This window comes from Helicoverpa armigera, chromosome 24 (genome assembly GCF_030705265.1).
Source record: "Helicoverpa armigera isolate CAAS_96S chromosome 24, ASM3070526v1, whole genome shotgun sequence".
In the NCBI taxonomy this organism is placed as follows: Eukaryota; Metazoa; Arthropoda; class Insecta; order Lepidoptera; family Noctuidae; genus Helicoverpa; species Helicoverpa armigera.
Window position 1 is genome coordinate 9,288,571 of NC_087143.1, and position 23,408 is coordinate 9,311,978.

Sequence of the window (23,408 nt, forward strand, 5' to 3'; positions counted from 1 at the left end):
GGTTTTGTTCGTTTGTTTATTATTTTTTTGTACAGATTGTGTATTTATTTATTAGAAGCTTTCAACCGGAAGCCGTATTATCCGTGTGTGGGTAGATACAAGCTCTGCATTTTGTCTGAGTTTAAAATAGGAATAGCACGTTAAAGTTTAGAAGTCACCATTTGGCTTCTAGTGGGTAAATTCTTATATTTTGTATCTTAAAGCTTATTTTGGAGCGAAAATTATCGTTGGGCTATTTTTTGATATACACAACTTCAGTAAACGTTCGTGTGATAATATAATAATCTGTCAATTATTATAGCAACAGAAAAGTGAACACTAATGATTAGAATTTTTCAACTTCTGCACAGGTACCTAGATACTTTTCGAAAGCAAAAATCAACCAACTACAGTCTTTCGTTAAAATCTTGCAACATTAAGCTTATCAGAACAAAAATGCATTTCAAAACAAAAGAACGGGATTTTTCTACATTCGAAATATAGTGCACCATGTTTTTGTATCTGTCAATATTTGATAATACTGGCTTATCTTTTTTAAATATAGGAATAGTACCTTCGAAATAGGTCGATGACCAGTGACCATTTCCTATTTTTTTAACACGTGTCAAATAAAGGTTTTTTTTTACTTAATCAAACTTGACTGTCTATGTGAGTAGGCCGCTATTCGACTATAAACTAAATAAAAGGTATATAATTTTTGTGAGATGATAAAATTATATAAAGAGAATATGTTTGGCATTTTGAAATAAATGTTCATTAAGAAAATACTGTTATAATATTCAGTAAATAAAACACTGTTTACATGCATAATTAATTTAATTTCAATCCGCATTTTATTTACACAGCCATTTTTACTCTAATTAATTTCACAGAAAAATTAAAGATAGCAATTATTTGTTTCATTTAATTAATTTTAAACAAACAAAAGAACTGTTTTGACTACGCCAATATTTTTACAAAAACTCTTGTTACTAAAAAACAAAAATGTTTGAACACATTCTTCGTTATAAAAAAGGAACAAATAAACTCTATTACATTTTTGGTATTTTTTGACCTTTTGGTTCGAACTCACTCACAGACCACTTAAGAGTATATTTAAATTCACTAATATTTCTAATATTAATGAGTATCATGTACAATTTATTTTTACTGTCTAATTTAATTATTTTTTATTATTAAAATTCACCGGGTTTGTATTCTTTGTGGACAGCACTCAGGAAATGGCTGACTCAAGTTTCCGTACCGAAAGAACCCAGGTACGGTGTAGTCAGAATTACATCTGAAATAAATAAAATAAGTGTACATAATAATAAAGATTTTAACATACTAAAGAGACCCATCCCGTTGTCATACGGGTGTAATGTAAGATATTTTTTATCACACTGTTTGTGTAAAAAAATCCGTAAACACTGCGTGCGATATCAGTATGTAGACAGCACAAACCAAACTTAATGGCGGTTTGCAACTAACTTCAGAGCATACATACATGTTGTTAGCAAAAACAGTTCTCTCGCCACGACTCGCGCAATGTTCAGACCGCAAAAAGTTTGGTTCGAACCGAAATGATGCGATTCTCATTCATATGGCGTGTTTTTTTAATATTTTGAGGTTTAAAAAAAGCGTATATTACGTATATAACTATGTAGGCAGCACACATACACACAATTATTTCGAAAAAGTTAAACTCACAGTATAATCGTTAATCAGCTAGGCCGGACAGCTACTCAGATATCCTGTATGATAATATTATCATCCTTTTTATACCTGAAAATCATGCTTATGATTTTGGTATTGATAGTCGGAATTTCTATATGACATTACTATCGAAATAAACCACTCCTAGGACTTATTTACAGGTATTAAGTTACGTACATATCTTATTTATACACACATATTCTACATTCTCCTAAGACTTAACTATTTCTATTAAACTTTAATAAATAATTAACTGTATACTGATGGATTTGACATATCCCTATTGGAAGAAAATTGACAAATTGTTTAACAAAAATATTAAAAAACTAGCTATATTCCGCGGTACCACATGTGTCACGTCAGAACTACTTATAATTATCGGCACGAATCTTGAGCTCTGACCTAAATCTGCGCAGAAGTAATTTATTAGCAAAGAACCAATCCCGAGTGACGGCTATGACGCGATGCACTGCGGGCCAATCACCGCTTTAGCCAGCCCCCGCGCCTCACTTCATACCACAAAAGGGACCCAATAAATTACTTCTGTGCAGATGTAGGTCAGAGCTCAAGATTCGTGCCGATAACTATATTAAAATGTTGTTGCACTATTCAAAATAGTTTTGTTATAAATGAACTGTTAGTGAGTCATAATTCAAATAAATCCAAAAGCTAGTTATTTCATTGTAAATGTCAAAACAAGAATATAAAAGCTGTGTACATTGACATTATAGGGTAAACTATCGAATTGCTGGCACGTTGCCAATTCGCCTCAAGTGACAATAAAAACTTATTGCAGTGGATTCAATTTACCTTAATTTAATTAGTTTCATGTTATTTAATGTGTGGAATAATAACAGTTTTTTGGTGTATTCTGCCAAAAACTACGATCCAGTATGCATTTTTAACAATTGCTATTTCATTGAGTATCTATTTTTGACGATAACTTGCAAAAGTAAATTAGCTACCAGTACACCCACAGTCCTAAACTCATTTTGATCCATAATTAAACACAACTGTGGAGTAACACAAATATTTCAAATTTCTAAAATTTGGTCCTTTCACCCCATAAATATTAAAACTGTCAAAACAATTATTTGAGCTACAAGAATATTTCTATTAGCTCAAATAAAAAATGACAGTGAGTATTCGGGAAACAAAAATAAAGGCTAATTTTACTCACCATTGATAAAATATGCCACCACGAAAGGGTGTTTTTAACAAGGGACGAATTCCTACCACTTTTTTGTCTAATTTGTCAAGTTTTTTGAAGCAAGGTGTTAGGACTTTTTTTAGAGGCAAAAAGTAAATAATGAGTAAACAGAGTTTTGAGTTGTTTTGGAATTAATCAGATGAATATGTGTGGGCTTGTGTCTATTATTTCGTTTTATGTAGGTTGGAGCAAAAATAGATTACATTTTGTTTACAGTAATTTCAGCTATTTATATTATGCAAAATTCTATGTAAATATGAATGTTTCTAATTAAAATTTAACGAATGAAAGGCTACTGTAATATTTGACCTAAAATTGAATCTGTTTTAGTCACAAAATGGTCAAGCGTTTTATGATGTGTTAACTTTAATTGAGAAATGGTACTAACAAAATAAAAACTAACTATTTTAGCTATAACATTTAATTAACAGGTTCGACTAACACATAAACACTTAAAGCTATTTATTTAAAATCTACTTACGTCGTATTTCCTATAAAAACCTCGAATAGTTCTGGTTCTAACTGGGCTTCTTTGGTTACTTTTTTCCCTTCCACCTGTCTTTTGGTTCTTTTTACTTCATCCATTTTATGGACTTTGCCCACTCTTTCTAACTTTACTTTTTTTCTTAATGGGAAAGGGTGAATAAATACCCTTTGTTTCTCCTGTATATGGGCTCTCACTTCTTCTAATATTTGCTTGGGTAACGAATCTGTCTGCCAATCAGGTTTTCTCCTATCGTCTGAATTTTGCGATCTGGCAATCTGCTCTTTATTAGTAGCTTTTATTTCTAAATCTTGAAAGTTCTCCAAATCTGGATTCATAAGTACGGCATTTTTCGGTTTTTGTATATGTTTTTTCAATGTAATTGGATTGCTCTGTGAATTTAAGTTTAACGTCTTCAGTGCATTTGGATTCTTAAGTACATTCAGAATATTCAGTGTATTGGGGTTGCTCAGTACATTCAGGTTGTTCAGTGTATTTAGAGTCTTCAGTTTATTTGAATTCTTTAGTGCATTTAGAATATTTAGTGTATTTGGAATGTTCAGTGTTAATGGGTTATTCAGCGCATTTCGATTGTTTACTTTATTTGGGCTGTTTACATTGTTCTGTGTATTTGCATTTTTCAGTGCATTGAGAATGTGTAGCGTATTTATGCTCAGTGTATTAGGGTTGTTCAGTGTATTTTGTTTCTTGAGTGCATTTGGGTTGTTCAGTGCGTTTAGATTGTTCTGTGTATTCTGGTTGTTCACTACATTTAGGTTGCTTATTGTGTTTGGGTTGCTCACAATATTAAGATTGCTCAGTGTATTTGGGTTGCTCAGAGGATTTGGATTGTTGCTCGGTAGGGATTCTTTATCTTCGAATAAATGATTCCTGTGGTACATGTTCTGAGGATGACTCCAGTTGTAATGGTGAATGTTAGAGAATGGGTACGGCAGCAATATTGACTTCTGAATTTCCTTTTGGTATTTCCCTGCCGTATACATTGGTTTATAAGTCATAGCTTTATAAGGCTGCTGCGGTGATGCTCCTCTAGGACTTGGGGTATAAGTTTTCTTTGGATCATGCTGATACGAAGCCATTCTTTGGAAATTCGACATCGGATAATAATAGGGCAGTTTCCCAAAATCTTTGTGTGTTATAAGAGGGCCAGTCAATAATGTATCTGTCATTCTTCGCATTTGATTTGCTGGGTAGGGTTCCGAAGATGGTGTAGGAGAAAATTTTGTATTAATTGCTAGTTTGGGTGGTTCTACTTGCACCATATCCACCGGGGGCTCTATATCAATAGGAATTGCGGGTATAACAGGAATCATATCGTTCCTCATAGTTTCTGTTCGTGACATGTCGGGACGCATCAAATCTGCTGCTCTCACCTTACCGCTAGCTAAAGGTTCATACCAATATGATACGTGCCCCTGTTTAATAACCTTTTGTAGAAGATCAGATCTCGTGAATTTGTTCTCTACAGTTTTCGCAGTATGCATAATGTCTTCTAACACATGGTCCGTGCTTGTTTTATCAATTTCCTTATAGATATCCTGTGCCAAATTATAGATTTCTACAATAGCATCCAAATCACTCTTCTTGACTGTGTGAAGCATTTCTGTTAGACTTCTAATCTCTTTTTCTGACAAATACCTATCTTGTTCCGTTTCGTTACTGTCTTCAACGATATCATCTAATTTTGTTCCTGTTTCTCCTTTGAGATTGAGTATTCCATCTATGATATCAGGTTCAGTTTTTTTGTCGACATTAACAATGTTTTTAGCAACTTCGTCTTTATTAATATTGTTATCATCTTTGATGTCTATTAATGTGAAATTTTCTCCTATAAGTTTGAGGTTTGTTATGTTGACTTGTCGTAATGGAGCATATACGTGACCTGTTAAGTTCTTTCTTCGGATTTTGCAGTGGTAGTTGCCGCAGAATGAGGTGGCTGGCCACGTGGTGTTTACAGCATGTAGTTTGCCAGTGTCTGGATCTCGGCAGAAGAGTCCTGGAAATATTAAATCTTCTATTAATTCAAGTTCATTAATTATAGCTTTGATATTTGGAAATTCGAGTGTATTCTTTTCATCTTAGTCTTTCAATAGTTTAGTTATAGACATCTCTTTTTGGCCTTTTAGAAAAACAATATTATTGTTACAAACTAGCTCTCCTTTCTCACATAAGCAATGCTACATAAGATACATGTCTATTATGATTGATTGTGGTCTAGTCAATAGGGTACCTAGACCACTGCTCCCACACAAAGGGGACCGTCACAAAGGGATGGCAGAACGGATGTATAGCTTTCCTTTTGTTCCGAAGTACCGTCCAGAACATTGCGCTTTGGTCCTGTGTTGTAATGACGAAAGTTGTTAGTTTTAGTCTTCAAATTACAATTACAAGTGATCTAATAGAAATTGATTTGATTATAATCATTATGGTTTTTTGGTTACTGGTCGCTTTACTCGTTTCGAACATTAATAAAGGCTTGTTACATGTTGGTAGGAATATGACTTTGAATAGTCCATGTTTTCAAGACTAAATTGACTGTATGTTTTGAGCCATACATTATTTTGTCTAACAAAGAAGAGTTAAGAACATTTTTTAATATTAGAAACTCTGGTAGGTATCAGTAATATTATAGTTTTTTTTAATATATTTTTGCATGTATTATTCTTTATTATGTGAAAAGAGTGCGGATGAATAAGTGGGTAATATTACATGCAAAACATGTAATATTACCCACATTGTTGTCCTTATCTTGAACTCCATCTTCCATTATACAATACGTAATACTGGGATATCTCGCGTTAAACTTACTACGATACGCCGTAGTTAAGGCCTCACACGGCCAGACTTATCCCATACAATCAAGAAGGACAAGTGTCAACTTAGCTGCCGAGCTCGGAACTTAGTCCGTAACTGTGTGACGAGAATATCTTAGACCAGTGTTAACCTGTGTGACGGTGTTACAACTACGACGGTGGTGTTAAGTGTATATTAAATGCCTTGTCCAGAGGTGGGTATGGGCATTTCAAATGCTAAATTACAAGAAAATAAAATCGTTTTCAATGAAATATATAGGCCAACCTGAAAGCTCTTTTTTTGAAGTTGGTTAAAATATCTGACACCGCGCTCTGTCTAACAGTAAACGTTTTACGAATGTGATGACGAGCGGCAAGCCTGAAAGACCAGGTATTTTGTTTGTTTAGATACTAAAGTTTGTTATGTTGGTCTTGATAGAGTAATCTATATTTAGAGAATCGTGCAATTCAAACTTGTATGTTTCTACCAGATCTATACTATGATTATAAAAGTGACGAGACGAGTTAATTTTTGAACAGGCGAATCTCAGGACATACTGGATTGATTTGAGGAATTGTTACCGTGTTAGATAGAATACTTTTTGATGATAATTATAAGGCTACAATTTTATCGCACCCTGAACTACCTCATACACCCTGGGTGCATGAAGTAGTTCCAACGGAACGCGGGAAAAACCACTGGCAGAAGCTAGAATTGCATAACCAACCCAATTTAGTAGCTTTAAAAGGTTTTAGCAAATAGAAACTGAAACAAATACCGCAGTAGTGTAGCGTGATATATCTGATTAGCTTACTTAATTGTTTATCCTAACAGAGCAGATTCATTGTGACATTCCAACGCGTGCAATGTGATTACTTTCAGCGAATTAACACTATATAATGTAATAAAATACTGCTGCGTTTATTTAGGTACAAATGTGGATTTCTCATGATAAGGTTCTTTGTGTAATTTTAGAAATAAATAACTTTAGGTTAGAGAGAAATAGGATGAATCACACTTGGCTAGGCAAACGTGCATGGTAATATTTAAAGAGCTTTGACTTGTAATACACTATCACCCATTTCCCGAAGACACTTCTACACACTATCCGTAGCCGGATAAAAAGTATGTATAACTATGATACTGCCAAGTTTCATGTAATCCCTACATGCAATCGTTCACTTTTATAATTTAATAGGAATTTATAGCTAAACTACATATAAATAGCTATAGGAATATTTCTAAGAAAAAATAATTATCTACTTAGTCAATTTTTTATCTATTGACATAAAGAATTTCGACAAAAATACCAACGGTATTAAGGTACTTTTAAAATCATTTTTTTATTAAAAAAAAAAAATTATAAAGGTTAAAGTTTGAGCATGAGCTCAATTTTTATACCTCCAGTTTATAGTCCTAATAACAGTTTTCAAATAACCTGAAATATCACTGAAATGTTCACAAGAGAGAGAAGTGTTGATCCCGTTATTTTCAGGAGTCGTAAACTAAGCTTCAGTCTGTGTCCATCTGTCCATCTCGGAACGAACCGTGTTATTGGATTTTTACGGCTGCGAATTTACCGTGCAAAAGGTATTTCAGGTTATTTTCGTGTTAAATAAGAGGTCGAAAGGATAATGTGTAGAAAAAATATTTCGTGGTGATTTTGATTTAAAAAAATGTAAGTAATTAAGACTAGAAAATTACTAGAATTTTGCAGCCTATTAACCTGAGCACGTTTTATATATCTCTGAATCTCTTGGACTTGCTTAATTTTCAAAAAATCTATACTAACACTAGCTATTCCCTGCGGTTCCTTCCACATCTCTCAGGAATCCGCTAAAGTAGTTTTAGCCGGACAAACAGACGAACAGAATTACTTTCGCATTTATTATATTAGTAAGGATTATAGAGCAAAAGAGGTTGTTTGTTTGTTTGAAAGCACTTATCACAGAAAATTTGGACTGACTGAAAAAAAATGTTTTAAGGTTAGTTAGTATGGGAGTAGTTCCCACGGGAATTATACCTATTCGGAATGCGGAACATCTATATAAAAAAATCTATAATTAGTAGCCTTGCAACAAACATGCAGTAAAGCAATATTATTATAAACAGTAGACGGTCACAATAGAGATTATTTCACCCATGCTATCAATGTAAATATTTTTGATAGTCAGATGCTCACTATTGTTCTATCGAGTGCAGGTGCAGTGGTGGAAATTTAAATTTTAAGATGCTACTATATCGGTTGTGTCGTTCACAATCAGATTAAATGAAATGCGTTAATATACTGGTTAATATATTATGTCGATTAACACAAAGAAAAATAAAAAATAAAATTTCAAACAAAGTAAATAGAATAAAAATGTGCGAAAATTAGAACACCATATAAAAGTCAGTCATTACAAACAACTGAAATTCTCCCTTGAAAACTGACAGCCGTCAACTGATCAAAACATTCGATACTCCTAACTTTATCTCTGCTTTACACATAATGTTGTAAATTATAAAAACAAAAAATGACTCCTGTGGTTAAACCACTGAATGGATTAGGTTATTTTTTTTACAATTCGCCATAGAATATAATAAAGTACCTATATGCGATAGGATTTAATGTGATTGTGAACGACACACCCTGTATAGAGACGTAAATATGTGTTCTTATTATGGGAATATGATGTTGAGGTTCAAAAGCAAGATGCAACTCAACATTAAACATTAATTGTCATAACAATGCTTGTGTGTGAGATATTTTCAGTGTCAGTCATGATCACGGAGAACAAAATGACTAGCGGAGGTGCCATAACGGAAAATCTTCTAAGCAAATAGCGCGCCAAAATACGGGTGTTCGGGGGACGAGAATGTTACTGGAACTCATATGCCTTCTTTAGGACCTGCCTACTTTTTGTAATACCAAAAATCATTGACAGATGCCTCAAAGAACCCTAAAGCTTTATTAGGTCAATCGTAACTGATCGTATTGGTCATGCTCAGCTCAGGTCATGTATTTGACCTAGAAGGAGGTACCTGATCTACCTAGCTTGTAGCATCTCCGCTCATCTTTCATTACTCCGTGGGAATAATCTTTATTAATATATAGGTAATATTATAAATGTGAAATATGTCTGTATGTGAAGCTTTGATGAGAAAACCTATGAACAACTTCAAATAGAGAAACAAATATTCTATGAGCCTGAGAAAGTAAATAGACTATTTTTTATCCGGCTGCGGGAAAGAGTTTCAATAAACATCGCCTAACTAAATTAAACTAAATTATTATATATACTAGATATAATTATCTATGAACAAAACTTAGAGCTACCTATTACTATCATCCTCCGAGCCTTTTTCCCAACTATGTTGGGGTCGGCTTCCAGTCTATCCGGATTCAGCTGAGTACCAGTGCTTTACAAGAAGCGACTGCCTATCTGATCTCCTCAACCCAGTTACCTGTTACCTGGGCAACCCAATACCCATTGGTTAGACTGGTGTCAGACTTACTGGCTTCTGACTACCCGTAACGACTGCCAAGGATGTTTAATGACAGCCGGGACCTACAGTTTAACGTGCCATCCGAGAACTACCTTTTACTACCTATATAATATGTAAATAGAGAACATAGATAATTACGGTTCTAATTAAAATTAAGTAATCTTAGTAAAGTATTTAAAGCTTATAAGTAAAGTTAAGTAATAGACTTATAAAGTTACCAAGTATGATCGTGGTTAAGCCTAACATAAGTGTTACCATTGTTTACATCATAAGACAAGCACGTGTCTTCGAAACCATGACAAGATTTTAATCTAAGCTTAGATTGTCATCAAGGGAGGTCGTTAAAGTTTTTAATACTTTATAGTACTCGCTAAGTAACAGCTACATGGGTCGATTTTTTAAGCAATACTGGGTGTGGTCAGTCCGTGTGGGTATAGGTGACCATCATCTTGTTATGACAGTCTTGCCAAAGAATACAGGTTTGCCTAGATAACATAAATGCCATGTAAAACACTGGTACTCAGCTGTATCTGGTTAGACTATAACCGGCCATAACATAGTCGGAATAGGTATACTAGACAGATTATGAAGAATAACAAATCCTATTTTTATAAATCAAACAGTATAAAAGTTTGACCAAGTTCACATAACAGCCACTTATATATTTCTCCTAGTACTTGTTGTAAATATATAAAGCGTCCCTGAAGCTAAAAAATATCCTAAACTGTGCTCTACTCAAATCTACTCAGCTCGTGGAAGGCCTTTATACAGTGAGTATTTGACCCGGAATACAAATTGACACTGAAACTACTACATACTCGTATGTCAGCATCATCTTTAAATACTATGGAATCTTTAAATATCATCATCATCCTTCTTCCCTTATCATAACTTTTATTGGTGGCCAGCACAACATATTTTTCTTCATCCATACTTTTCTATCTGACGTCATTTCAAAAGTGACATTCTTTCCAGCTATAATGTTTTTCACACAACCCATGCAATGCTAGACGTTACATAATTTCACGAGGTGTTTATCGTGGTTTCACCCGCGTCCGATGGGAAATACTTCGTGTCCTAGAATGAAAAGTAGCCTATTGCCTTCCTCGATAAATGGGCTATCTAAGACTGATAGAATTATTCACTTCCGACCTGTAATTTCTTCGATTACAAACAAACAAACAAACTCTTCAGTTTTTTTTTTGTAACAAAAGTACTTACAGCGAAGAAACTAGATATTAACAGCGAATGTTTTTCTACGGTTTCCTAAACACATACTTTAAAACGTATACAATAGTTGTCGGTATTGCAGTAATTTACGATTTTCGGCAATGACTCGACCGCTTATTGACATTGTTTATAACCTTACTAAGCTGGTGGCTTGTAGTATATTTTATGAAAAAAAATATAGCATTATTAAAATATCAAGACGACCAACACCTTAGTCTGCCCGTGACCATGGATGCTATAAAAGATCCGAAAAGTCGGGATTAAATACCTCTAACATTAATATAACCGTGATAAAATCCGTAAAAGTAGTTTTATATAAAAAAAAAAAAAACAGTATTACAGTTACAGCCTTTTTATCGTCCTACTGCTGGGCTCAGGCCTCCTCTCACACGGAGAAGGATTGAGTATTAATCACCACGCTTGCTCAATGCGGGTTGGTGATTTCAGACTATATAGTCCAGGTTTCCTCAATATGTTTTCCTTCACTGTTTTATCAGCCATTAGTGTCCAAGATTAAGAACTAAAAGATTAATTCAGAAAATCAAGTCATTCATAACTTTGGTCTTTTGGCCGCGCCATCCGTAATATATCTATTTAAAATCGACTCCATCCAAAGGTTGTCTGTAAGAGATTGCTTTTGAGCGATAAGACCGCCTATTGTTCTCACACGTATTTTTTTTTGTAATGTCCTTCTCTGTTTATTTTGGTGTACAATAAAGAATATTCTATCTATCTATCTATCCTTTGAGTAGGTAGATATTTCATCAATGAAAAGAATTATATACAAACTCTTTTTGCTATATCAAATATACTGACAATGTGAGGAACGTGTATGAATGTGTTATATTAAAAAGAAACATTTTAATATAAGCAAGCCTTCCTGGTTCCTTTCAGTTCCCTTAAGGGAGAGGCTGAAGCTATGAGAAAAATTTTTGTGTAAATATACACGATTTCTGCTTCCCTTACTTCAGAATAAATGAGCATTTTTTTAAATAAAAATATGTATCAAAGGTTTTAGCTATGTCACCAAAATTAAATGTAAAAATGATCAAAGTAAGTGTCGAATGAAGTTGTACTTGATATTTGAACTTAGGGGTGGGGGGTTCTTGTGGCTAAACAACAGTCAAGCAACGCTTGTCGCGGAAGAACTGTAGATGGGTGATCATCTATATCATAATGAGTTCGTCCCTCGTTGTGTCAGCTGAAAGACGTCCACTGCTGACCAAAGGCCTCCCCCAAGGTTCACCAATTTGCCCGATCTGCAGCAACCTGCATCCACTGCTTCTTGGCGACCTTGGCCAGATTGTACATCCACCTAGTGGGGGCCTGTCCACGCTGCGTCTTGCGGGTAAAGCATAAGGTTGCCCGGGTAACTAAGTTGAGGAGGTCAGACGAGGCCTCTCTATGTAAAACTGGTACTCAGCTGCATCTAGTTAGACTGGAAGCCAACCCGAACGTAGTTGGAAACTGTCTAGGCATTTTAGCCCTATGTAAATAATAAACAACAAAGTAATTGCAATGTCTGAATTAGTCACTAATGTGCCTACAAATTCACCATTATGATAATAATTCATGAAATGTGCATTGATTGCTTTATAAGCAAATTACTTTCAGGCTCAGATTGCACTGTGATTTCAAAGAAAGGTGTAATCAACCTGCTTTTATACAAAACATTCACTCTATCGAGTTCATTACGTTTATTAACTTTTTAAATCTTCAACCACGTGTTTGGTTGGTACTTTCAAAATCGTTTAGTTAATCATAGTTTATAGATAAATAGAGAATTTAGTTCCTATCTGAGAATCGTTATAGTTCCTATTCTATTAGGTATCACCCATATTTACTAACATTTAATCGGTCCTTCGACAAACTATTTAGAATCTTAGGATCAGTCTTCATTCATAATCTGCCTGTCTCTTTCTCAACAACGTTAGGGTTGGCTTCCAGTCTGACGGCTGCAGCTGAGTACTGGTGTTATACATGGAGCGACTGGTTTTCTGACCTCCTCAACCTTTATTACAAGACACTTAAGTTTCTCACTATTATTTTTATATAGCTATGTAACCTTTTAATCACCAACCCGCACTGTGCACGCGTGGTGATGAACGCTCAATCCTTCTCTGTGTGAGAGGAGGCCGAAACCCAGCAGTGGGACGATAAAAAGGCTGATGATGATGATGATCATGGCATAACCATTAGGTACTTCTGTTAGTTTAGTCCAATGTTTATATGTTTATTGATAACTTTAGGTAAATAAGATTGGTCCGAGATAAGGAAATTGCTAGAATATATAAGAACCGGAGATTGGACACTTGTGACAATGGAGTTGAACCCTTTGATAATCAGATCATTGTTATAGATAAACTAACTTAGGAAGTTAAACTCTAACTGCAGATTTCTACAATGTATCTATCGCTTGTTTTACGATAGTTAGTTTTTGTAGATGGTGATTGAACATCTACACTAATATCTATAATGAAGAGGAAGCATTTGTTTACTTAATTGTTTGTTTGTTTACACCCTAAATGACCCAAAAATATTTGACTGTTGTGAAAAAACATTGTCCCCGCAAGTATAAGTATATCTTAGACATCAATGACAGTGTTTCGGATGGCACCTTAAACTGTAGGTCCCGGCTGTCTTTGAACATCCTTGGCAGTCGTTACGGGTAGTCAGAAGCCAGTAAGTCTGACACTAGTCTAACCAAGGGGCATTGGGTTGCCCGGGTATCTGGGTTGAGGAGGTCAGATAGGGCAGTCGCTTCTTGTAAAACACTGTACTCAGCTTCATCCGGTTAGACTGGAAGCCGAACTCAACAAAGTTGGGAAAAAGGCTCTGAAGATGTTTCATGACTAGTATAATAAAGAGGAAACATTTTGTTTGTTTGTTTATACCCTAAATATTCCGAAAATATTTGAAAAATTATTTCACTGTTGGGAAGCTACATTGTCCCCGAGTAACATAGCTTATATTTTAGCCAGGTGCGGGCAGTAGTTCCCACGGGATGCGAGTGAAACCGCGGGAAAACAGATAGTAATGAAATAGGTGTATTTTTGATTCTATGACCTAATTCTATTCTTACGGCTTAAAACAGAAATGGCATTACGAATGTTATATCAACAATTTTATATTATTCTTCAACATTCCTTCAAACACTAGATATAGGTATATTTCGTGTCTATTCTTTACGTGTCAAGCAATAACATGGACTAGGCTGCTCACTATAATTTATATTTTCTCAAACAAACTGTCAGGCAGAGTCATAGTCGCATATTTTAAACAACTTATCTAACGGTCAGTTGCAGAAAGATCCATTAAAATTAAACCTTACTTAAATCTATTGCTAACACTTTTTATTTTATACCTATTTACTTAAGTTAAATAATAATACTGTGATCATAAAATAATGTTAATGTTTGCATGCCAAATAAAAATATTTCTGAAGCTTTTTTATATTTTAAGACCTTTGCACATACCCATATTTGTAAAATAAAATTCTATACTATTCTTGTCGACAAAGAAAAAGTCACCAATAGATTTAAATTAAAGAAGCTTTAACTTTAACAAATCTTTCTGCAACTGACGGTTAACCAGACAAACTGACATTAAAAACACAATTATAATTAATATTAAAAAAAAAAAGGGATCAAAAAAAGTACCAACCTCTTCCCCTAAGGCTCCCAACACCGAGCACGCACACAAATACAAGTAACACACACACGCGCAACATATTAGCACACTGCGCAGGCGACTGACAGCTGCGTTCTGCGCACCGATCGTGCGCAAATGTTGTTATGATTTGAAGACGTCCGCCATTGTGGTGTGGTTCTCAAAGTTCTCGTAATAGGTCTGTTTGGTTTTGATTGGGTCCTTTTTTTGCTTTTTTTTGTAGATAAGGATTGGAGCAGGTGGTTTAATCTGCCTCTGTACTCGATTTTTTTTGGTTTTGTTGCAAAATGAAGTAGAATTGAATATGAATGGGTATGGTACGGTTAATTTGGGTTTTATGGGCAATTATGTGAACATCCTACCATCGTTTGTGCATTTTCTTTCATCTCTCGGCCCTTTTCTCAACTTTGTTGGGGTCGGCTTTTTACAAGGAGTGACTGCCTATCTTCGCTCCTCAGACCAGTTACCTAGGTAACCCTGTGGTAAGACTGGTTGTCAGACCTACTGGCTTCTGACTACCCGTTACGACAGCCAAAGAGGATAAATGACAGCAGAATTTATACATTTTCTTTCTATGACCTAAATCATCCAAAAAATCCCAACAAATTATCCAATAAACCCTGAATTCCGTAACTCACTTTGTCCCGGTAATTTACCGACAAAATACTGTTAGTATCAATAACCGGGTGCCACAAGGAGCTCTCCTAGGCCCGGCGAACTTCTAACAATGCGGGCTTGGACAAAAGCATTGATATCCAACTTGCTTTGGCTTTGTGCAACTTAGTCCGGTCGGAAATTTTTATTGGATTACAGATTTAATAGTAGAGAAAAGTAGAATATTAGTTTTGTAGGTTTTTTGGTTTCGTTGCTATTTGCTTTGTGTTGAAGTGTTTGTCGTTTCTGTGGTTATGGGAATATTTAATTAGAATTTTTATTTACAGAAAATATCATATGTGGTGTGACTCTAGTGTTGCTAAACATAATAGAGCTAGTGTTCAAATATCTAGGTTCAATAGTTTCAAAAATAAAAATTACATAATTAATTTAGTTATTTTCATATAGAGCATATACATAGAGCTGTAAGAAGTATTTAAAAATAAAAATAAACAGAAAATAATTATATTACAACCAGTTTAGTTTTCACATTTTTAATATCGATAGCGACACCTCACTATTAATTTATAGATCTGGAAAATGTCAACTCACAAACAGACTGGTCGTTTTTTCGAATGAACTAATTACAAAAACTTTGAGAACCGCATTGGTTTAGAATTTAGCGAACGTGCTACTTAGGTGGCGCGCCGTCTTATCGCTAGTCATGCGATTAGTATCGATAAATCACTATACTATGATTTTGTTAATGATCATTGACATATCCTCACGCATCATCTCATCTGCCTAGCCTTTTCGTACTATGTTGGGGTCGGCTTCCAGTCTAACCAGATGTAGCTGAGTACCAGTGCTTTACAAGGAGCGACTGCCCTATCTGACCTCCTCAACCCAGGTAGGAGGGCATTAGAAGATTACGATACTCTGGTAAATTAGGTTACATCTGGGACCTGCCGGGGCTACAGGATTGTTCGAAAGAGTTACCGCAACCCTGGTACATAAAAGGCCTATGAAGGAACATGATGGGTTTTAGTCAGTAAGAGTCTGACACTCCCTCACGCTGCTAACTCACAGCGTGAGGGGTCATTTAATAATTACTCGTATAAAAAAATTATACTTAGAAAATAAATTGAAATGAACAGGAAAGGAAGCTAGATTCAAAGTGATGCAATTGTTTATATGATGTTATTATTTATCAATGAAGACTTACGTAGCGTTTGAACGTCTACAGAGTCATCATTACTAAGTATCATCATCATTTGCCTAGCCTTTTCCCAACTATGCAGGCGTCGGCTTCCAGTTTTACCAGATGCAGCTGAGTACCAGTGTTTTACATGAGACAACTGCCTATCTGACCTCCTCAACCCAGTTACCCGGGTAATCCAACCCCTACATAAGGCTGGTTGTCAGACTTACTGACTTCGTCACTACTGAAGTATATACTACGCAATAATTTGCAAATGTTATTTTTCGTCATGCTTCAAGAGCTGATTTTCAGCATAGCCGTTTGAATTTTTATTTTTTTAATTACAATTTGAACATGCTAAACGATTCTTCAGGAAACCATAAAACTCTTCATTTCTTTTTAACATCATTTAAAAAATCGAACTCCTCTTAATCTTTTCCTTAACGAATCCCGACATAAATAAATCCGTTAAACATATTATTATTTAAATTTGGAACGTCGGTTCGAAAAACAAAAAGCGACGACCAGCCAATCAGCGTGCATTATTTACAATTATACAGCTATCATGTTCGCGCCTTTATTTAAGGAGGTTTAATTTATTTTTTCTCACTAGAGAGGCACCCTGGTGGGACCTCACGCTGGGAATGTTAAGGATTTCTCGGGATGTTTTGGGTTCTGTGATGAAATGGAGGAATCGATTTGAAGGTGGAATTTGTTTTGGTATTATTTTGTATTTTAATTTACTGTATTTTGTTGGATTTTAATTTTGATCTCCAAAGAGTGATGTATGTGTGCATGGATGGACTCATAAATACTGTGTGAAGAAATAATTATCAGTTGTATTTATTTTAGAAGCCCCTCAAATATATAATATAGGATGTCTCCTTAAATCAAATAAATAAGAAATTAGTTACCGACTTCCATGAAAATATTTTACTATAATTTTACAACCTTGTACTTAAGCAAACCTTGAAAGCAACTAAAAGTTTATCTTCCTTTGATATTCTCCCTTTTCCGTACCCTTATGTCATAAACAAAACCAGTAATAAAATCCCAGAACTAACATCAAACAGAGATACAACAAAACGCCATAACTACCCACAACCCTAACAAACTTAATAACAGCTTAGTTTAATTCTATCACACCCTACTGACCCCTCGTTATGACCCACCGCTCACGCTTGACCGATTCGCATTGTTTTCAACTCCCACCGAGGATATAATGTTCTTTACACTTAATAAGTGTCTGGTATTCACCTGTTTACATATCAAACGAAAATGAACCTTAAAGTGTAGTATATAGAGTAGGTATTTCAGTGAGGTACAGTTAATTACGATTTCAATTTTAGTATAATTCGAAGTGGCTCTAAGGACCAGTCTTGTGTGTTATCCACGGAGGAAGGAAAGATAGCGGAGATGCCATAAGAAAGGTAGGTCAGGCGCCTTCTTGTAGGTCAAGCAACGTACGGTAAGCGTAATCAGTTACTCGAAGTAAGGAGACGTTCGGGTTTTCTGTCAAATCAAAACCAATCTGTCAAAGACTAGCCTTGATGGATTGGTGACTTTATTTTGAAAATAATGGGTTCTATAGAAGGCATGTAAGGGCGGAGCTAGTAACGTTCCTCGTCCCCCGAACACTCGCATATTGTCGCTACTTTCTTAGCACATTTTGCGTTATGACATCTCTGCTAGTCATTTGGTTCTCCATGACTGTATCTTTAAGCCAGGTTTACTTTTAAAGCTAGTTATTGTACCAAAAGACCAGGTTTTACTTTGGTGTTAAAAGGAGTTTTGGTGCTGATTCAATTATTTAGAATACGGGGTTTTTGTTCTGCGACTTTGTCGTTGGTAGCTTATTCGCTTAAAGTAAAGCTGGCTTTTTGATATTGTTTTCTCAGGTAAAAATAAACATTGTTAGCAAAAGTGGGTTTGTTTCGATTTTCACCACTGGTAGTGTTTCTTTGTGCTAGTAAGTAGCATAGTCTCTGAATTAATTTTAAAGTACCTATTTGTAAAATGTTTTAAATGCTAACCTATGGAAATAAAAATAAAAAGGTAGTCGATCCATTTAAAATTCAGATACTCAGCTACTCTTCAGATACTCTCGCTAGACCAGAAGCCGACCTCAACATACATAGTTGGGAAAAGACTAGGCTAGATTATGAAAGAAGAAAAAAATATTTAAATATTAAGTGTAGGTAACTTTTTTGCGTGAAAATTTAACTTACACATGAAAACCACAAATGCACTGAAATGACGCATTAAACGCCATCTGACTGTAAAGGGCCCTCCAGACTGTCACAGGCTACGTCACGCCGCTGGCAGTCTAATCCGACCGTTACGCGATTACTCGAGTTAATACCCGGCTTTAGTGTGAAGTACCCCTTAGTGTGCTTGATGAGTGTGTGTAAATAGCTTTATAATTTTCGCTCGTCAGAATTTTTGTCTTTCTTTTCTGTGGATTTATGTCTATTTTTGACTTTTATAAAATGCATCTGCCTAGCTTTTTCCTAACTATGTTGGGGTCGGCTTTCAGTCTAACTGGATGTAGCTGACTACCAGTGTTTTACAAGGAGCGACTACCTATCTGATCTCCTCAACTCAGTTACCCGGGCAACCTGATACCTCTTGGTAAAACTGGTTGTCGACTTTCTGGCGTCTGACTAACCGTAACGATTACCAAGTATGTTCAAATGACAGCCGGGTCTCAACAATTTAACATGCCTTGCAAAACACAGAGGAACTCATCACGACAATGTCACCCATCCCCGGACCGACCGCACCAAGCGTTGCTTAACCTTATTACCGATCCACCTGTTTCTTAGACACGAGCTAAACTCAGAATAAGATTGTTTTATCTCATCTCATTGTTATCTTAGTCTAGATTTAATAATATTATATCTTCTATCATAGCCAAAGTAGACCGAACACAGTTGGTGACCTAATTTAAATATTTGATATACAAGAGCCTAATATTTGACTTTAAATATTATTGTAGACTTTCAAAATATTATCTATTACAGCTGGTATGTTTTATTAGTCATCTTTCTATAAGGGTCTACTAGTAAATTATTTATGGGTAAATACGGAAAACTGCTATGAATGAAATGCTCTATCTATTCTAAAATAATTCTAATAATGACGTTCAAAAAAAAGTTTTCATATTTGTATAAGTAGATATAAAATAAATAAATATGAAATCTACATAATATATAATCCCTTTATCTACTTAGTTAAATAATCTACATAAAACGCCTTCCTCTCCTCTAAATATGTACAGTCAACTTCAGGTCAGTGGTAATAGTTTTATAGGAAAATCGTACTTATTACTATTGAGTTTAGGTGCATGACAGCTACCACTGATGTGCAGTCTACCGTACTACCTTTTATATAGAGGATTTTATATAGAGGTATTTCCTACTTTGTGTACATTACGAAATGCAATAAACTATACATAATATGAATTCTTTGATACAGCCTTGAAAGCAAAGGTAGAACCGTATGAAACAACTAGTATATTGTAAGGCAAATAATTACTATTCCAATAGCATCCCACGGTTCATGGATAACTTCGAACCTATCTGATGTAGGTAATAATAAATTTATTTGGTTCGCATTAATCGTTTTTGCTGACACTACAAAAAGCTCACGTACGAGATTTCTATCGATTTATCCAATGTTGAATGTTTTATGCTATCTCTACATTTCTACATATAGCGTTAGCATATTTAGTATTTTGCTAAGATGCAAATTAATATTATGATGGTTTGTCTTGTTTTTCAAAACTGCTGAACCAATTGAAATGCAATTGTGTATGAAGAAGGACAACATGTTTAAAATTGTTCTCACGGGATCAAAGTTAAAGTCAAAGTCATTTTTTTTATTTTAAATAGGCCTATAAGAGCTCTTTGAAAACGCCAAGCTAGATGCACGGTTCCAAAGAGTGAGTCTCATGGAGAAGAACCCACAGGGACTAAATAGATACTCTTAAAAAAAATTAAGGATGGTGGTGAAACTACGGGAATTAGGTAACAAGTTTATAAATAGGAAACTATAGATAGATATACAATCAAGATACGAAGAGACAGACAGTAGTCTTAGAAAGGATTAAGTAAACAAACTTCAAAGTCCTAGCTTTGAGGGAATTCTACTTCATGACGTAAAGTACCTATCTAAAAAAAGAATTATTATTAAAAAAACAAAATACCCGACTGCACACTAAAAAAAGAGTAAAACAAGCCCCACAATAATATTGATCAATACAACTTTACTGAATATAATTTATAAATATTGATGGAAAGCATCGCAGGCGGGGACCAACAGAGGCTTATTTATAGTCATTTCGGTTGTGCACCATTTAGCAGAATTTTCGTTGGTGGCGGTCAAGGTGGTCCCCGCCTGCGAGGCGTCCTTCCTTCAAGGGATCCTTCTGGAGCCCTTTGCCTGCGTGCAAAGGGCTCCAGAAGGATCGTAGGTGGGTGTTGTCAGGAAAAATGTTACACTCTCTTTCGTTATACTCACAGCGGGAGGGGTCATTTATCAGAATTTTAATCATCCAACTTCAGGTGTCAATACTCTTCTCATACAGAAATGGAATCAGCGTTAATCACGCCTAAAGGCCTATAGGCGATTTCGGACTTTCAATGTCCAGGTCTCCTCGATACATTTATTTCTCTCACCTTTACCTATTGGAGTCCAAGACATACCTAGTGAGTACATATTACTTACAAATGTCCCATTAATACTTCCTTGGAATCGAACAAACACACTCATACTGAAGACTCAAGTACTTCATCCACTAGGCCCAATAGTAGGCATCGAAAAGGCCCCCATTGCCGTATTGAGTTTCCAGTATCGTTCTCATGTCTGAGAAACCGACGCCACTCACAAATGCCAGGTTAAATTGGTGTGAAATCTGACGTCACTGAAACACGGCATCCTGCAGTAAAGGGCGAATCGATATCTGAGGAAATACCTTGAATAATATCATCCCTGTTAGTTGTGGAGGGGTTTGGCAGAGTTAGAGGTCTTTTGGACCAGAGTTGAGATTATGTAGTGTGAAGCAGCATCATTTGCTAAGGTTTTTACCATTTACCATTTACCAAACTATATGGGAATCGGCTTCCAGATTCAGCTGAGAACCAGAGCGACTTTCTGACCTCCTCAACCTAGTTACCCAGACAATGCAATACCCCTTTGTAAGACTGGTCGACAGACTTTAAAGTACCATGCCTTCTAAAAAGTAGAGGATCATCATGACAAGACAGATACCAACCTATCTAAGGATCGACTGGGAAAAGCGATTCTTGAACCTAAGAATCGATCCATGCGGGAGTTACCTAGCCGCAAGCCACTCGTTACCTTTCTAGAAAAACTTCATCATGTATTCCAAACATATATTTTCAAAATCCATTATAACTGCGCAGTAGTTCGCGTGTTTTCACCAGTAACCATCGAATATGCGAGCTGTATAGTCAAGAACATTTATACATATACATAAGTAACTATATAAAGATATTGCATTGTCTTCCAAGTCATAAATCTTTGCCGTTTTATCATTTCGTGACTCCATTTGGCAGTTTTTTCCAATATATACGAAGTCGATTCCAAGTTGTTCGGATTGGATGGAAATTATTGTTGTAGGTCTAAATAAGTTGATACACTTATAGTGAAAAAAATATTTTGTAGCCTGGTAATGGTATTTTGAGTTAAGGAAACGATAAGTAATTTTGGTGATGATGTTAGAAAAATATCACGTGTGTTATGGTGTCTTTAAATCGCTTTAGGCGTATAATTTATCACTGGAATTGTCAAAGGAAGAATATTGGTTAAATAAATAATGTCGGGACACCTTTTTCACACACGATCGGTTAGCCCCATGGTAAGTTATTAATTAACTTGTGTTATGGGTGCTAACACAACTGATAAACTACATATATACATATTTATAAATACATATAGTAACACCCAGACCACGGCTAACAAGCATGCTCATCTCACAAATGTCGACCGAGCCGGGAATCGAAACCGGGACCTCAGGTTCGGCAGTCCGGCATGGTGACCATTGCGCCATCGCCAGGTCGAGGAGATTAAGGAAACACATAAACTAATACTAGACTATCGAGACAGTTTCCAGTTTAAAACCACTCAATTGGATTTAGAAAGGCTGCAAAACAATGTATAGAAGAAGAAACTGGGTTCTAACAATGTGACTATTTTGATGGGCTAATCGGCCATAATGATTACTAAACATAGTGACACAATCCTTATTATTTCCTTTGTAAACATCTGACAGGTCTGTCATCTGATGTTTTTGTTTATGTTTGGGAACAAGGATGAGCGTTGATGACCCATGAAATATCGAGGACGTAATATCCATACAAGGGAGAATAGAAGGACAGCGTCCTCGTGGACGATCGCCAACCAGATGGACAGACCTCATAAAATCTGTAACATCAAGCTCAATTGTGGAGTGCGCACGGAACGCCACCAGCAGGGAAAAGTGGAGAGAAATCGCAAGGGCAGCCACCAGAGACAATCCATGATCACGACCACTCTGCCAAGAGTGTCCGATTAAGAAGAAGAAGAATATCCATACTATGTGTTAGTTCATGTACAAATGAAAGACAAAAGAAGTTCATGACAAATAGATCTCAATATACGAGTTAAACTAGAAGAGAAAAACAAAAGAGAGTTGACAGTAGATATAAGGGAATTATTTTCTTTATATCAAATTCTCGTAAAATGGCCTTTGCTCTATTTGAAACAGAGACCCAGACCTGATTTTTAAAGAAAAATAACCAAATCTACCATCTTTCATAAAAGTAATTCTACCACTAATCTCTATAACGCTATTGGTATTGTTTCTGTTCACAGGCTTACAAACACCAATACTATCAGAAAATCTTTCCAGCATTACGTAACTTCAGAAACAAGTCACAAATCCAAAAGATGTCATATCAAGCAAAGAAAACTGAACAAAAATCCCATAACTCCATAACACGAGCCATTTCACCAAAACA

General features: G+C 35.5%; 2 protein-coding genes across 2 annotated transcripts in view; one reads left to right on the forward strand and one right to left on the reverse strand.

Moving 5' to 3' along the window:
- Positions 1–23,408, forward strand: part of LOC135118670 (protein madd-4-like) — a 316,932-nt gene that overhangs the window by 147,276 nt on the left and 146,248 nt on the right. The gene's annotated exons all lie outside the window — the stretch shown is intronic.
- Positions 811–14,684, reverse strand: LOC135118605 (uncharacterized). The gene is made up of 3 exons (XM_064041039.1): positions 14,586–14,684; positions 3,387–5,406; positions 811–1,279 (listed from the first exon to the last, which is right to left on the reverse strand). The coding sequence occupies exons 1-3, from the start codon at positions 14,650–14,652 to the stop codon at positions 1,183–1,185; spliced, it is 2,184 nt and encodes a 727-aa protein (XP_063897109.1). The 5' UTR covers positions 14,653–14,684; the 3' UTR covers positions 811–1,182.

Excerpts from the sequence above, each read along its gene's own strand:
- LOC135118605 (XM_064041039.1), bottom strand. The coding sequence starts at position 14,652 with ATGTTGCGCGTGTGTGTGTTACTTGTATTTGTGTGCGTGCTCGGTGTT. Across the intron at positions 5,407-14,585 it reads TGGGAGCCTTAGGGGAAGAG|GACTCTTCTGCCGAGATCCA; the intron begins GTTGGTACTTTT and ends TAATATTTCCAG. Across the intron at positions 1,280-3,386 it reads GTTTTTATAGGAAATACGAC|ATGTAATTCTGACTACACCG; the intron begins GTAAGTAGATTT and ends TATTTATTTCAG.